General features: G+C 50.0%; 1 protein-coding gene across 1 annotated transcript in view; it reads left to right on the top strand.

The window, feature by feature from the left end:
• Positions 1–11,786, top strand: part of fam193a (family with sequence similarity 193 member A) — a 14,564-nt gene extending 2,778 nt beyond the window's left edge. The window contains exons 2-23 of the mRNA XM_027024377.2: positions 972–1,040; positions 1,207–1,437; positions 2,274–2,443; positions 2,585–2,752; positions 2,865–3,093; positions 3,399–3,523; positions 3,697–3,844; positions 4,280–4,354; positions 4,490–4,567; positions 4,680–4,798; positions 5,016–5,270; positions 6,098–6,227; positions 6,361–6,504; positions 6,772–7,041; positions 7,425–7,632; positions 7,757–8,041; positions 8,178–8,460; positions 8,715–8,901; positions 9,033–9,263; positions 9,670–10,444; positions 10,611–10,692; positions 10,781–11,786. Of these exons, the coding sequence (XP_026880178.2) occupies positions 972–1,040; positions 1,207–1,437; positions 2,274–2,443; positions 2,585–2,752; positions 2,865–3,093; positions 3,399–3,523; positions 3,697–3,844; positions 4,280–4,354; positions 4,490–4,567; positions 4,680–4,798; positions 5,016–5,270; positions 6,098–6,227; positions 6,361–6,504; positions 6,772–7,041; positions 7,425–7,632; positions 7,757–8,041; positions 8,178–8,460; positions 8,715–8,901; positions 9,033–9,263; positions 9,670–10,444; positions 10,611–10,692; positions 10,781–10,874 (4,356 nt within the window). The 3' untranslated portion in view covers positions 10,875–11,786. The remainder of the gene's footprint in view (positions 1–971; positions 1,041–1,206; positions 1,438–2,273; positions 2,444–2,584; positions 2,753–2,864; positions 3,094–3,398; positions 3,524–3,696; positions 3,845–4,279; positions 4,355–4,489; positions 4,568–4,679; positions 4,799–5,015; positions 5,271–6,097; positions 6,228–6,360; positions 6,505–6,771; positions 7,042–7,424; positions 7,633–7,756; positions 8,042–8,177; positions 8,461–8,714; positions 8,902–9,032; positions 9,264–9,669; positions 10,445–10,610; positions 10,693–10,780) is intronic.
• Positions 11,787–15,274: the final 3,488 nt, after the last annotated feature.

Here is a 15,274-nt window from a genome sequence, read left to right as displayed (position 1 = left end):
AACGTGGTGTAGTTTGACAGAGAAACCAAACCATGACTGAGTGCTGAACTGCCGGATTCTGTGGCGATGTGGAGTCCTATCTTCTCTTACCCTTGTTTCTCCTCACAATCATCTGGTTGAGACCTTAGGAGGCAGGAGAGACAGGGTGGTGTGATGGGCAGAGAGGAACCTGAAGTAGATCACCGTCTCATGGCTACACGTTATCGCTAAGTTACATTTTGTTTCCTTTCTGGGGATGGAGGAGTTGTTGGTCCTTTGTGGAGTTCCTTCTGTAAACCACACAAATCATCTGTCCATTACTGCAGTCACTTACAGACCAAACCTGTTTGGTCTTCAAGTAGGAATGGGGTACGTGTAGTATCTGGAAACCTGGGCCGACTTTCACTTGCAATTGTGTGTGTCACCCAAGGATGCTGCGTTCTCTCGCCAAGGACCTGCTTGCATCTTCCAATCACAGTCCACCCCAGAACACCACCAGGGGAAATATTAGCATCTTACCCATGTCTCCTCCTGCACTGGAACAGGGCTTAACGTTGGGGCTGTTTTGGAAGTTTTTCCAGGTCATGGAGACGACTTGGAGCAAAACAGAATTTGACAGCAGAGATGTACAGTCACTAGGACAGCTGGCAGAGATGGATACAGATGTTATCATCCTCAGGGAGCAAACTGTGTTTAATATTACATCTGTTACACCCGGGCATGTGGGGGTGGGAACAAGCTGTTTAATAGGAAAAGTGTCTAGATATCTAGTGTAAGCTTGTTCAAGTTTACAGATCTTTCCTTATGTACACAAGTGCTATATTGATTCTTGTTGCTTTAGCAACGTAAGTGGATTCCATGATAGTCTTAGCATTATATGACATTATAGGCAACAGTGTGGAATATGGGCAAAGAAGCGTCTCCGCGGAGACGTTGACTTAAAGGGTGGGATGGTACTGTGCTCATTGTTGGATGGTATTCCCTCCCTTCAGGTCCCAATGAATGGTGCACCACAGTTTTCCGAAGGGCCGGTAAATGCCGACTTCTCCGGAGTCCTTCAGGTAATAAGCAAATCCATGTTTTTGCATGGAGTTTACATCATGGCTCTGATCAAGAGCGTGACCTGGGGTTCAGCTTGGGGTCACAGCTCTGCCAACGTCACCTGTCTGCATACTGGAATTATGTCCCCAACACGGTAAACAGTTTCTTTCTCTCTCCCGCTCCCAGACCCCATTTACCTTTGGCCTGAACCAGAGGGCCCCCTACACCACAGGCGATCGCTGTCTGCTGTGTCGCAGTGAGCGGAAGGACAGTGCCTTGCAGGAATCGGCCTCCAATGGTACAGGCCAGTCTCCCAAAGCCCACAGTGCCCTCCAGTTGCCTCTCTACGTTTGTCCTGATTGCAAGCGCACTGTGGAGAAGGACGGTCGCCAGCCCCCCTCAAACCCATCTCCGTTGGTATGTCCCAGTGCCCTCCTTGGTTACTGATCCATTTTTTCACTTAGTTAGATGGAGGTAATGTTCATCAAAAGTGTCGATACGAGAAAATTAGAATGTGTGTGTGTGTGCATGCTGACTATCTGGTTAGTCAATTCCCTATGAACCAGATAAGCTGTGGTTAAATACCCCAGTCTGGGTTTTAGAGACAATAGGAAAGAGCCCAGTGTGTTCCTCAGCTCTGAGTTGAGCATCATTTGCAAAAGAACCTGAATTTTAGATTTAGGGTGGGTGAGTTTATTGTGTGTGTGTGTGTGTGTGTGTGTGTGTTGACCAATCTGCATACCTCTCTGCTGCACTGTTTTGTTTTTTTATCTAATTATTTCTATTTTGTGACCTCTATTTACATTCTTGGTCTGTCATGGTCCGTCAGGTCTAGACAGTGGCAGAGTTTCACTGTGGTGACTTCATGTGTATGTTATAATACTGGCTTTATACTGAGTAATGTTTAATAATAATCATCATTTCCCCTTTTAAAAGTCTTCAAGCTCCCAGAGGTCCATTTTGCTGGGAAGGAAACATCTGCAGTCATGCACTGAGATGCTTTATAAATATCGTAAACAGCTGTGCATTAAAAATCCATTATATCTATTTTAATAACTTCCGTAGTATGACTATTGAATCAACATTTTAACTAGTAAACATAACTGCTGATTTGGTATTAAGCCAAGACATTAATTAATTAATTATAAATATGTTTAATATGTAAAAACTCCCTCGAGGTCTTTTGTCCCGTAGACTCTGTATTTCTGGAATTCTTCCGTTGGTGTTAGTGTACACTTTCTCTTCACGTGCAGAGTCAGGACTTTCTGCTGCAGATGCCTGTGGGTAATGGCGGGCTATCCCAGGAGACCATGGGGGCCAGTGGGCGGCTTGTCATGGGGGCGCCCAACCTACCGGCACCCGACCTCAGTACGCAGCTCACCACAGACACAGTGTGCAACTGTGAAGCCTGTAATGGGAGGAGGTGAGGGACCCCAAAACACGCGCCGACCCTGACCCTGACGTAGCACGCGCGGACCCTGATCCAACAAAATTACACTTTAGAAGTGTATAGTTTGTAGTGTCCGAGGAATCACTGTAGTTTTGATGCGTTTCCGCGGCTCAGGGAGATCACGGCTGAGTCGGAGCGTGAGTCCCAACTCCTCCAGAACCACTGGTCCGAAGTGCGCTACCTGGTCCGCTGTATCTACCGCCAGACAGGCACCCCACTGGCTGAGGACCAGAACCAGCCGCTGGAGCGGGACCGGGACAGCATGAAGGAGCTCGTGGACAGGTCAGACGTCTACTGCACGCTTGGAAGTTGTGCGGCTCTGCTGTGGCTGCGGTTGGCGCCGTGGTTCTGTTGCCCGTGGTGACGGTCTTTTAATAAGCCCGTTTTTGAGCAGGCTCTGTGAGAAGGACCCGTACCAGCTATACCAGAGGCTGGAGCAGCAGGCCCGTGAATACGTCCTGGAGACCAAGGTGCGGCTGGTGCAGCAGCTGTCAGCCGGCTCCGAGGTGCCTGGCCCCGTGCAGGGGCCTCCGCAGGCCCACCAGTTCATCTCACTGCTGCTGGAAGAGTATAGCGCCCTCTGTCAGGCCGCGAGGAGCATCAGCACGTTCCTGCTCACGCTGGTGAGTGAGCGCGGGGTCACGGCAGGCCAGGGCCACGCGCCTGCTTCACAGAGGGGGACATTTTTAAGGGGGAGTCCCACTCTGTGAAGTCATGACCTTCGGATATCAGCTTCTCATGAAGTGTGCCGGTGTCCGTGGTAATGGGGATGTTCCCGACTGGCCCATTTAATTCAGTCAGAAACTGTTGACATTTTTCCATCACTGCAGATGTAGATGAAGCCACCATCACATGTAGCAGTGTTCAGGTAGTGGAGACCGTGGGATGTGTAAACTGTGCGTGTGTGCGTACATGCATGTGTGTGCAGGAGAACGAGCACCTTAAGAAGTTCCAGGTGACGTGGGAGCTCCACAACAAGCACCTCTTTGAGAGTTTAGTGTTCTCAGAGCCTGTCCTCCAGAACAGCCTGCCCACTCTGTCTGCCCTGCTCAAGTAGGTCCCACCCCACCATGTCTCTCTCTGACTGTGGGGGGAGGCTCTGTGTGTCTGTTTTATCACTGCTGTTCTGTTTTCCATTTTAAGCACTTGATTGTTCCCATGTTTGAACTTGTTTCCCTGTTGATATCATCCTGTGTGTGGTTGTTGATTTGCTGTGTGTGTGTCAGGCAGGGCACTGCATCACATGACTCCTACAGCGAGGGTATGTACAGGGCCCTGCTGGATGGTCTGTGTGGTCTGGAGCAGCAGATGAGGGCGGTGGCAGAGGAGTGGGCAGAGTGTGAGAAGAGGATAGACGACTACGTAGACGAACAGGTCTCACCCACACACACCGTTTATTAGGACGCTTGAAATGTTCATTTGTGTTTGGCAACTAGATGTAATTGGAGGAGAATCTGGTAAGAGGAGGGATTTCTAAGAATATGTAAATGAGTGATTTGCATAAATATGACATCTGGCTTCAAACGTATGAAGGGTTATCTAAGAAGGTTTGCTTTGGGTAAAAAAAATTCTAAATTAAAAAAAAAAATACTGAAACTTCTGACTTCACCTTCTCGTGTGAAAATGTTGGTTAGTTTTAAAAAACCAATCCTTTCCTTTTCCCGGGTGTGTGAAGAGTGGTGGCCCCCGGGGCAGTGGGGTTGGTCGGGTAACTCAGGGCAGTGTGAAACTCCGCCTCTTTACTAATCCACCAATCGCAGTGCGGCACTGAAATTTACTGGAGCCTTAAACTGGCTTTTCACCTTCCAGCTGCTTTTTAAGGTGGAAGGACAGAACCTCACCAGTCAGAGGAACGAGCCACACAAGTCTCTCATCAGTAAAAATGTACGTTGTACTGAAAACCGTCTTGGTTTGGAACTTTTTATTCAAAGATTTTAAAATCTTTTTGTCATTTGACTTTCAAAGAAAGGAACACCCATGTAGCTTTGTGTGGACCCATGTGAGTGTTCTGTCTCACAGATGTCTCTAAGAACCAGACAGCGTGTTGTCAAGGACGACGGGGAGATCTTTAAACAGAGGAAGCTCTTTGAGGAGCAGGTGATGCTCACTCTACTCTCTGCACACCCAGCCACCTCAGTAACGACCCTAGCTCGGTTTGTCCATCGTGTGTGTGCGTGAGTGAGTGACCAGAGCAGGACATGTGTTTCAGTTTCTGCAGACCAGTAAGAAGTCTCTGGTGGGTGACAGCACGTTCACAGACACCGTGAAACAGATGCTCTCCTCCAGACTCAACATGGCAGACTGTCCCAACTGCAACTATCGGAGAAGGTACGCTCAATGCTAGGGGCTAGTATACGCATCAGGGCTCTCGCATTCCGCAGTGTTATTAGGTCAGGGGTCGTTGTTGTATGCTGTTGTGTTCCTGGGAACCCCTGTCTGTGTTCCACCCCTCTGGTCAGCTGTTGTACATGATCTGAGTGCGCTTTGCGTCTCGGTATATCCACTCGTTTGTGCACGTTGTTCGCACTCCGTCCTTCTCTGCCAGGTGCACGTGTGATGACTGTAGCCTCTCGCACATTCTCACGTGTGGGATCATGGACGCCCCCTTGGGGGAGGAGCTGCACCTGAAGATTCCCGTGCAGGTGGAGCCTCCCCAGGACTACCTGTCTGAGGTGCATCCTCCCAGCATGTCCTCAGGCAGCTCTGGCTCCGCCTCTGGCTCTGGCTCCGCCTCCAGCTCGCCCATCACGGTGCAGCAGCACCCCTGTCTCCGCCAGCCCCAGGACCGAGCCCCCACGTTGTGAGTCACATCGCCGTGGAACTGTGCCGCACTAAAAACACCACACAGGACGTTCCCGCGCCCAGCCTGCTTAGCTTACTGCAACGCACAGTGTCTTATGTACGTTACTTTCTTGTCCTGTGGTATTGTTGTGTGTAACGGGCCGGTTCATTCAGACACACACGGTCCGGTTTGCGGACTCCAGACCCACCCTGGAGCGAGGGACTGAGACACACCCTTGACCGGCCTGTTGAACGCAGCGATGGGCGCGGTGTGTGTGCAGCTGGCCTGGTTCTGTGATGTTGGTGCTGGATACTGTCAGTCTTTTCTCCTCTGTTTCATGTTGCCCTGTACTTTATTCATGTTTAATCATCTTTTGATCAAGAATTCCAAACGATTAAAATTCTATTGCTCTTAAAATTAGACAAGCATACCTTTTGTGTAGCTTCTGAAGGTTGTAAGAGGTTGTTTAGACTGAGTTCATGTTAGATGGCACGCGTTTAGCTGCGGTGTTTGAGGGTTAGTCCACGCAAAAGCTACACACACACACACACACACACACACACTGTATGTAGACGCGTTGTGTGTTTTCTACCCACTCTGGAATCCCTCCAGCTAGCATCGCATTAGCACACTTCAAGGTCACGTGAGCGGCTTGGATACACGGCGCCTTCCCAGCTCAGGGAGTCGTGACCGTCACCTGTGCTGCAGAGACTGATTTACCGCTGTGCTCCCACGGGAAGGGGGGGGGCATGAGCTGAAGTCAGAGGGGGTAACTTGCGTTCTTCACTCCACCTGACTGATGTCATCGTCTCTGATTGTTATCCTTCCATTCTGTCCTCCTCCAGTGGGAGTGACGAGGACGAGGATGAAGTTCCGCCCCTGTCGGCCGTCTACCCCCTCAGCAGGTACGAGGAGGGCGGCGTGAACGGGTTGCACCCCCAGCTCAATGGAGAGGACGCCGCTCTGGAGGACGTGGTATGTGCCGTCTCCTGTCTGTTGACGTTAGAGTGTCACTGCAGTCTCGCCTTAGTCTGACGCGTGTGGGTTGGTCTCTCTGGCTCAAACACACTCTCACACTCTCCTCTCTCCCCCTCCCACACACACGCAGTCTCCACGGGTTAGCAGCAGCAGTTCGTCGGATGGCGATGAGGAGGAAACAGAGGTTCAGAGTGGCACTCATCCTCCAGGCCAGCAGGGAGAGCTCTCGCAAGGAAAGTCTGACAGTCCTCCTCCATCTTACCCACATGCACAGGTACAGCGAAGCAGACATTACCAGTAATGATCTATTCACACATATACAGACACTGTGATGGATGAACCAATACGTCCAGTTAAATGTCAGAGAAAATAGTCGCAAATGGAAACTTCAAAATATATAAACTAATATATCAAAATAAACATAAAAATATTGTGTGAATTGGCCTTTCACACAATTACAAAACAGTTGTGAATAAAGACCCACTGATAAATAGAAGTATTTCTGTGTGTGTGTGTGTGTGTGTGTGTGTGTGTGTGTTAGGCAGAGCAGGTGCAGCACCCGTGCGAGTGTCACGTGTGTATCCAGGGCAGCAGTGAGGGTGTTGGGGCAGGTCTGGACACAGCTACCCTCCCCCCGGGGCGTCTACACACAGGGGCTCATCATTTCTTCTCTGAGAAGGGTGGTGGGGTCCCCCCAGCGCTCCACCTCTACCCCCACATACACGGTCACCTGCCCCTCCACAACCTCTCACGCCTGCCCCGGCCTCTGCTACCCACACTGTACTCCAGCTCCCCCCTCACGCACAGCAAGGTGAGCCACGCACACTCGCCAACGCACGTGCATACTCACACATGCACACACTTGAATACATGGCTTTAGGGAATCTTGTGCTGGGATTTCTGAGGTGTGTTGCTGCACGTCACCAGCAGGGGGAGTGCTGGAGCAACATTTCGGTTCTCTGAACTTTAAAATACAGGACGTGTTCAGTTCCTCTGCAGGTTCCCTTCATTGTTGTTTAATTGAATCAGTTCCTTATTTAATGAAAACATCATGAACTAAATGTCAAACACACAAACAACAGAGTCGTTTATGGTTAAAATTAGCATGTATAATCTGCATTTTTCATTAAAAAAAAGGTGTACTGGGAACAATGAAATTTGAAATTTCATTTTGTGCGCGCGTGTGCTTGCTAGACTCCGTCGCCGGCGTCTAACCACGCAGGTGTGAAGCCGCAGGTGCTGAGTCCAGCCCTGCCGGAGCACATGTTCCAGGGCTGCTTCGCAGGGGGCCGAGACTGGAACAGCACTCTGCCCTGCCCCTCACTCAAGTTCGAGAGCCTGTGGGACACGCACATGATGAAGAACTGGAGCCCCAGTGTGCTTCTCCAGGAACCCCTGCCTGGTGACACCCCCCCATCCTGCAGCACATTAATAAACACCCACAGCCAAAGACCAGATGAATCTGTTTTGTAACGTTTTCATAAACACAAGTCAGTCCTTCTCATTCTTTCTCACTTGTTATTCAGGTGACATGTTGGCTCCGCCTCTCCCCGACGTGCCCCTCCTCTCTTCCGGCTTAGACTCTGCCTGCTCCACCACAGGCTCCTCCCCTCTCCCCGCCCCCGAAGGCAAGGAGAAGAAGAACGCCTCTAAGAAGAAGTGTCTGTTTAACTACCAGGATGCCTTTATGGAGGCCAGCGAGGTCCTGTTGGCCACCTCGTCCACGGTGTCCTCTGTGTCCAGCACTGCCACCACTGTCCAGTCCAGTAATACTCACATCCACCTGTCGTCCAAAAGACCCACATCGCTAGGTACAGCCTTCCTGCTCACCTTCCTGATGCAGTTTTGGTGAAATGTTGTGAACTGTTTCGCTGGGTTTGTGTCTCCTGGACAGCCGGCGTCCAGCGTCGTTTTGGTGTTGGGTGTTAAATCTCTATCTTCTCCTAGGAGACGTGTTTCACAACGTGGTCCCAGAAGACCACTTGCAGCCCAGCGCCGTCGCTCCCAGGAAGAGTCCCGCAGGTTCGGCCTCGCTAGCCCCGCTCAGCGGCTCCCCCATCCCCCCTCCACCCAGCACACACCTGCCCAGCATGGGCGCACCGCACTTCCCAAAGACTGTAACTCCAAGCCCTGGCTTCATGGAGGCCCACCCAGGCCTGTGCCTGTCTGCTGACGAGCACCCTTCTGCCACGACCGAAGGTCAAGTCAGCGCGTCCAACAGCGTGTGCAGGTCAGTGGGTCAGATGGCGTGTGTGGGTCAGTGGACTGGACAAATAAAGTCTTGGTAATCACACTCATTATTCATAAGAGACTTAAATCCATACCCAGCAGATGTTTTAAGACCTAATGGCTCGAGTGAAGGGTTGTAGTACAGGCCACTGGCATGTGGCATTCTGGAAAAGTAGAGTAGAGCAGAAGTGTGTGTATGATGTATGGTACCCTCTCTGACCCTGTTGTGTGTGTCTGTGCGCGTGCGTGCTGCAGTGATCCAGACTGTGAGGGCCATCGCTGTGAGGGCAGCAGTGTGTACGAGCCCCAGACATATGATGGAGAAGAGAGCGGCGACGAGGACAGCTGTTCTGAGCACAGCTCCTCCACCTCCACCTCCACCAATCAGAAAGAGGGGAAGTACTGCGATTGCTGCTACTGTGAATTCTTCGGTCATGGAGGGGTGAGACCAGCTGCAGACATGCTAAACCCAGCGGCGCACTCACACACTGCCCCCGTGGCTGATGAATGTTTACACACATGACGTCATGACACTGCCGTTAAAGACTTAATCTGCTGGTATTCCTTGTGTAGCCTCCAGCTGCACCCACGAGCAGGAACTACGCCGAGATGCGGGAGAAGCTCCGCCTGCGGCTCACCAAGCGAAAGGAGGAGCAGCCGAAGAAGGAGGAGGCAGGGGTGGAGCGGGATGGGGTGGAGGATCACCGCAAGGTGGAGGACCTGCTACAGTTCATCAATAGCGCCGACAGCAAACGGGCCAGTAGCAGCAAGGCTGCCAAACGCGCCCGCCACAAACAGAAGAAGGTGTGGGTGGGTGTGGGTGTGTGGGTATGTGGGGGTGTGGGGGGGTGTGCACACTTCTGGTGGGCAAGTGCTTCTGTGTGTGCGTGTACATGTTTCTTTGTGGATGTGTGTGGACATGCATATATGATTGTCCACAGTGTGTGTGTGTGTGTGTGTGTGTGTGTGTGTGTGTGTGTGTGTGTGTGTGCTACACATGTTGTACATGTATGTACTTGCGTGCTTGTGGGTGTATACACGTGCATGCATGTCTGCATATTGCTGTGTGGGCACTTGCTCCTATCTGCACGTGTGTGTGCGTGTAAGGCTAAGGCGTGGGCATGTGTGTGTACGTTCTGTATTTCTGTGTGTTTGTATGGATGTTCATTTGCTTACATGATGTGCGTGTGTCTGTGTGTGTGTGTTCCAGCTGGAGGAGAAGGCGCGTCTGGAGGCGGAGGTGCGTGAGCGTGAACGGGAGGAGGAGGAGCAGGAGGCGGAGCAGGAGGCGGAGTCGCTGAAGCAAGAGGCGGAGTCTCTGAAGCAGGATCTTCTCCGGCAGCTCCGCACAGCCAAGAAAAAGAAGAAGGAGAGTAAGTCCAAAGAGGCGGCAGCCAAACCCGAGGCCCCGTCCCATGGCCCCGACCACAGCCCCCAGCCGCTCCGCCAGACTGCACAGAACGTTCTGGAGAGCATGCAGAGTAGCAAAGTGCAACTGCTGCACAGCCTCATCCAGCTTGGCGCCAAGGAGCCCCGCCTGGATTCAGACGCTCCGCCCCCAGCCAGGCGAGGCCCCTCCCCTCAGCACAGTCCAAAGAGCTGTAAAGAGAAGCCCACAGAGACTCCCGGGCTTCCCAACAGCAGCGGGCCTCACTTGGAGCCCAACGGCAAGGCCAGACCCAGGCAGCAGCCCAGCGGAAAGAGGCCAGCCGACGCCTCGCAGCCTCCAGAGTCCACACCGAAAGGACCCACCCCTCATCCGGGGCCCAAGCCCCGTATCCCCGAGGAGGTGCCTCCGGAACCAAGAAGGGAGGAACGTAGTAACGCAAAGAAGCAGCTGAATGGAGGGAAAGAGGAGAGCAGCTCGCCTGGGAGCGACGCACCCCATCTGAATGGGAAAGCCACGCCCACAGACTCCCCCCAGACCAAAGGCAAGGCCAAGAAGAACAAGAAGAAGAAAGCAGACAAGATGAACAGCTCCATAGGTGAGCGGGCACGCTTTCTTTACAAACGTTTTGTTTGTAAAACATTCCCTTGGATTGGACTTTGAGGGCGTCTAAATGACTCATCACAAATGACTCATAAAATGATAATTTATTTAATTTCTGTGTGTTTTCTGAGAAGTAAACAAGTGTTTTGCCTTTTTCTTAGATGATGTGTTTCTGCCCAAAGACATCGATTTGGACAGCGTTGATATGGACGAGACGGAACGTGAAGTGGAATATTTCAAAAGGTGCTTTCATTTAAATATAAGGTTTCTGCGAATCACCCAACCACACACACACTAATGAGTTGTTCTCTCTCCCTCCACGCCTCTGTAGGTTCTGCTTGGACTCTGCCCGACAGACCAGACAAAGGCTGTCCATCAACTGGTCCAACTTTAGTCTCAAAAAAGCCACTTTTGCTGCCCACTGAAAGGAGTTTCCCTTAAAGAGACTGCCAGGAATCAATCAGCAATCTCGCCCTCCATCCCTCTCTCCTTCCCTCTCTCTTTTCCTGTTTGTTCTTCCACTCTGTTCACCAGGCTGACTGCTGCTCCCTGTGCTGCTATGCTCCAACCACTTGCTCCTCTGGACTACATTACCCACGCTGCCTTGCCCTGTCCTTGTTGCTGTGCGGTTCCTATGGAGAACCCAAATTCGGCTTCGTATTCTTGCAGTACTTGACGAGGAAGAAAAGAACAAAGACAGAAACAGCCCGAATGGTACTCGAGTTTTTGTTTCCTTGTTTTCTCCTTTTTAAAAATGTTGGCGTGCGGTTTTTGTCTGCGAGCTGTGCGTTTCTGTGGCGTGTGCCACGGTCCACATGTTCGTCTGGCCTTCCCGGTGGGCACAAAGCTTACCGTGTGTCTGGATGAAGGCTTCGCGAAACAGACAAATTGAAAAAAAGCTGAATGTGTTCAGAATGAAGCAAAGGGGGCAAAAACAGCCTGTTATGGCCAGTAATGGTGGAGTGCAGCTCTGGACACAGCGCTTCCTGCCAGTGAGCTGAGCGCGGGAGCAGTGTGGCCACACCAGGAAGATGGCAGACACTTGACTGACCGTTCGTGTTGGGTTTCTCAGTTACATTTAACAGCTGTTCAGTAAAGTGTTAAATAAATCATGTTTTTTTCTTTTCTTTCTTATGTTCGACTTGTAGCCAGCTTATATCAGAGTACTTTCAGAATCAGATTGAAAGAAAAGAACAATACTCCTACTATCGATCTGTTATAGAGTGTATATTGTATTAACACTGAAGCCTGACTGGCTACTTTTTAACATATTGTTAAGTAATATTAAAATCTTGTCTTTCTTTTTTGAAAGATGGAATACAGCAGAATGGCAGAGGCCTATGTGTCCTGTGTCAGTTTCCTTCTACACATCATGAGGAAGAACATTTGATCTGTCTGCTGTAACCCAGCTTAGATACACCCACCACACGCCGCACACAGTGTACACATATACACACACGTGCACACACGCGCGCGCGCACACACAAACACGTGCTGTAGGCACACATCCACCCACCATACACATATGCACACACGCCGCACACAGTGTACACATGTGCACACGTGCTGTAGGCACACATCCACCCACCATACACATAGGCACACACATGCTGTATGCACTTTACATATACACACCCACCCACCATGCATGCACACACACACCACACATACACATGCACGCACACACAATGGAAGTGCGTTGTGTGTCCAGCTATGATGTAACTTCAAGCCTAGTTTACTTCCTGTGTGCAATAAGCTAGCATGCTGGAACTCTGAAGGCAAATTTCCAGGATGAGGCTCAGTCCTACTGGTTACGTATGCTCGGGTCAACCCTCTGTGACCTTTATGACCAAAGGAACACTGCTTTACTGATTACAGATCAGAAGAACGAAGCAACATTCACAGACATGCGTAAGGCTGCTAGTTCCCATGACTACTGACCACACCCACCCCACATTCCCCCACCCACTCCTTATTGGCCACACCTACCCCATATTCCCCCACCCACTCCCTATTAGCCACACCCACTCCACATCCCCCCTGCCACACCCTGTCTCACTGGAACAAAAGATTCCATTGGAAGAGACAACTTTCCCTTGTGGTGTGGGTATAGCCTCTTCTGTTTATGCTGTGTTGATGTGATCCGGGGAAACCTTGCTGACTTTACCGTTTACTGTCATGTAGGTGAATATTTCTACATATTCCTGAGGGAATGAAGATGGAAAACGGTTGTGAACAGCTGGCTTCACAAATCTTGTTAATAAACTTAAAAGATAAAAATTGTATGTCACTGTACGATATTTGTGAAGATTTGCTTGAGTTAAGAGTCTAGAGGTATTTAAGAGAAGGACACGGTTTAGTCTTAAGGCCGCTGTAGCCCAGCGACTTGAGTACATGGTGGCGGTTTAGAGGGTCAGAATTTGGGGTGCTGGAGTGTAGACAGGATATTTAAGACTGTCTCTGGGTTTATTAGTGTTGAAGGATCCTTCACTCTGTGTGTGGGACTGACGACTGTAGTCGTGAGGGTTGGGTGTTTTTCTAATGGGGAGTATTTTGGTTGTAGGAAGTAATGGGTCTTTATTTGGCAGGATGAAAAAGCAGATGTGTTTTGGTTACTAGTATAAGGTTACACGAGTTTAGTGTTATTTGAGGGGGCTCAAGAGGGGGTAAGATCTGGGGTGGGGTGGGTAAACTTTGGAGGGTAGGGCGTTGGCACCACTGCAGGTGTTGGAGTCCTAGATTATTAGATTATGTACAAATCACTAAATTAATGAAGGTGAGAGAGAAACCTTTAGTAGGACTTTTTAAAATGACTTTGCTTTGGTATTGAGTATTGGCACATTATCTTGACAGGGCAGATATGGAGAAAGCTGTGTTTAACTGGTATTGATTGATGGCTTTATTATTAATTGATTCTAATTAATTGATTAACGATGGTGTTATCATCTTTATCATCATTATTAGATCATTTGTATAGTTTGTCACACACAGCACCCTTCCTGTGTTCCGCAGGTATGAGCAGGGCTGAAGAGTCCCACGCCCACGCGGATGGGATGTTGGTCATTCTGGTTGGTTTCTTTCGCACCCAAATGAATCACACGGGGCTTTAGTCTTCTTACTAGGTTCACAGAATCGACAACCCTTGATTCAACTCGGTAGGCTATTTGACGAGAAATTAATAAGCTTCAGCAGTAGTTTTAGTTCCGAGCTTCCACTCTTATTATCGGAAAAGAGGATGCAGAGCACTGACCTGCATGCACGTCAGCGTGGGACGCCCATCACAGCCGCGTAGGGCCAACGCCTGGTACAGGGCCTCGTGCAGCTGGTCTGTTCTATTAATTACAGTCTGGGCTTTTACAGTTTAGGAAATTAGTCACACGTGCTGAGTTTATTTAGCTTCCCTGTCAGTGTGCAACTTTACTCCTGACTGCCACGTTAATGTTTGATCAAACTTTTAAAACTCAGAACACCTACAGGCGACGACCTTTGAAGTCGTCACCGCCTGTCTGGGCTTTTTCCCCCTCTGCTTCCTGCCAAAAGCCCCTTCCACGTGGCGGAGCGGTAGCCTCCTCCATAACGCAGCAGACGCATGAACCCAAAAGGCAGCGGCGCTCCTCTGCACCCGGGACACACACTAGTCTGCAGCCTTCGCTAGAGGGGCTTTAATCCACACACTACGTTTTCGGTCGAGGGTCTCGCATTTGTGCATATTTGCCCGAGCACAGCTCGTGCTGTCTGGAAGAAGCGTGCATCCACGTTTATACCAGTAATAACTGTTTCTGTGTCACCTACTTCCTCCCCTCACAGCAACTTGCTTGTTATTTTATACCATATTCTGCTTATAAAAATACCCCCCCCCCCCCCCCGCCCTTTTAACTCGTTATTGAGCCACAGCGGAAGATTTCCCGCCTCATAGCAATGTTCAAGTCCGAATCTGTGTGTTATTACTCAGACATGCAATGTAGGAGTTGCCTTGTTTAGGTCAAATCACTTTAGCAGGACAGTGATGCAACGTCTGTCTCTGTCTAGTGAGATGTGGGCATTCTCGTGCAAAAGAGGAACACAACAGTGACCTTACAGTAGGCTAGCCCACGACCCACGGTGGAGGTCATTTGTGTGGTGCCTTCCAGTCTCGGTTTGTACATACCAGGCCTTAGTGATGTTCAGGGAGAGATTGGTGACATGGTGGGAGCTCAGAGACTGGACGTTAGTTGCCATATCCTGTAATTGGTGGAGGGGATCTTTTATTTGAGGATGGCCTGAAGCTGGGATCAGATGCACCAAGAGTTCAGAAGGGGAAGTCCCGTCTGTCCTTACTCTCTATGTAGACAATAAGAGTTTTGTCTAAGCTGGACTGTCCTTGTCTCGTATTGAGAGCACAACACAACCACTGACGCTGGATCTACTAGCAGTGATGGCAGTACGAGGACATGGAGCTCTTCTTTTAAGTGCTTGATATAGACAGCAAGTGCTTTGGGAATTCCCTGTGTTATGGGAAATTCCCATTATTTTCGGATACACATATGATTAAAGGCTGTATCTTTCTAGTCTGTATATGGCTGGAGTGATGTCGAGCGATGTGTTTGGGTTTTTCTGGGAAAAGCTTGCCATGTTTGTGTATATGTCGGTAGTAACTACTTACCATTCATAAGGAGTTTAGTAAGACGAGGGGGTTTTTTCCCCTCCACCCACAGCAATTGTGATTGTGCCGTTGGTGTGTTTTTGGCCTTTCAAACCTTGCACTTCGAAGTGGAACCCATTTTAAAAGCTAAAAATATTTGCATGATGGACATTTTTCCCCTAAAGGTCTTACAGTAAGAATCAC

Source organism: Electrophorus electricus, chromosome 11 (genome assembly GCF_013358815.1).
Source record: "Electrophorus electricus isolate fEleEle1 chromosome 11, fEleEle1.pri, whole genome shotgun sequence".
Lineage (NCBI taxonomy): Eukaryota > Metazoa > Chordata > Actinopteri > Gymnotiformes > Gymnotidae > Electrophorus > Electrophorus electricus.
This window is presented reverse-complemented; position numbering and strand designations above follow the sequence as displayed.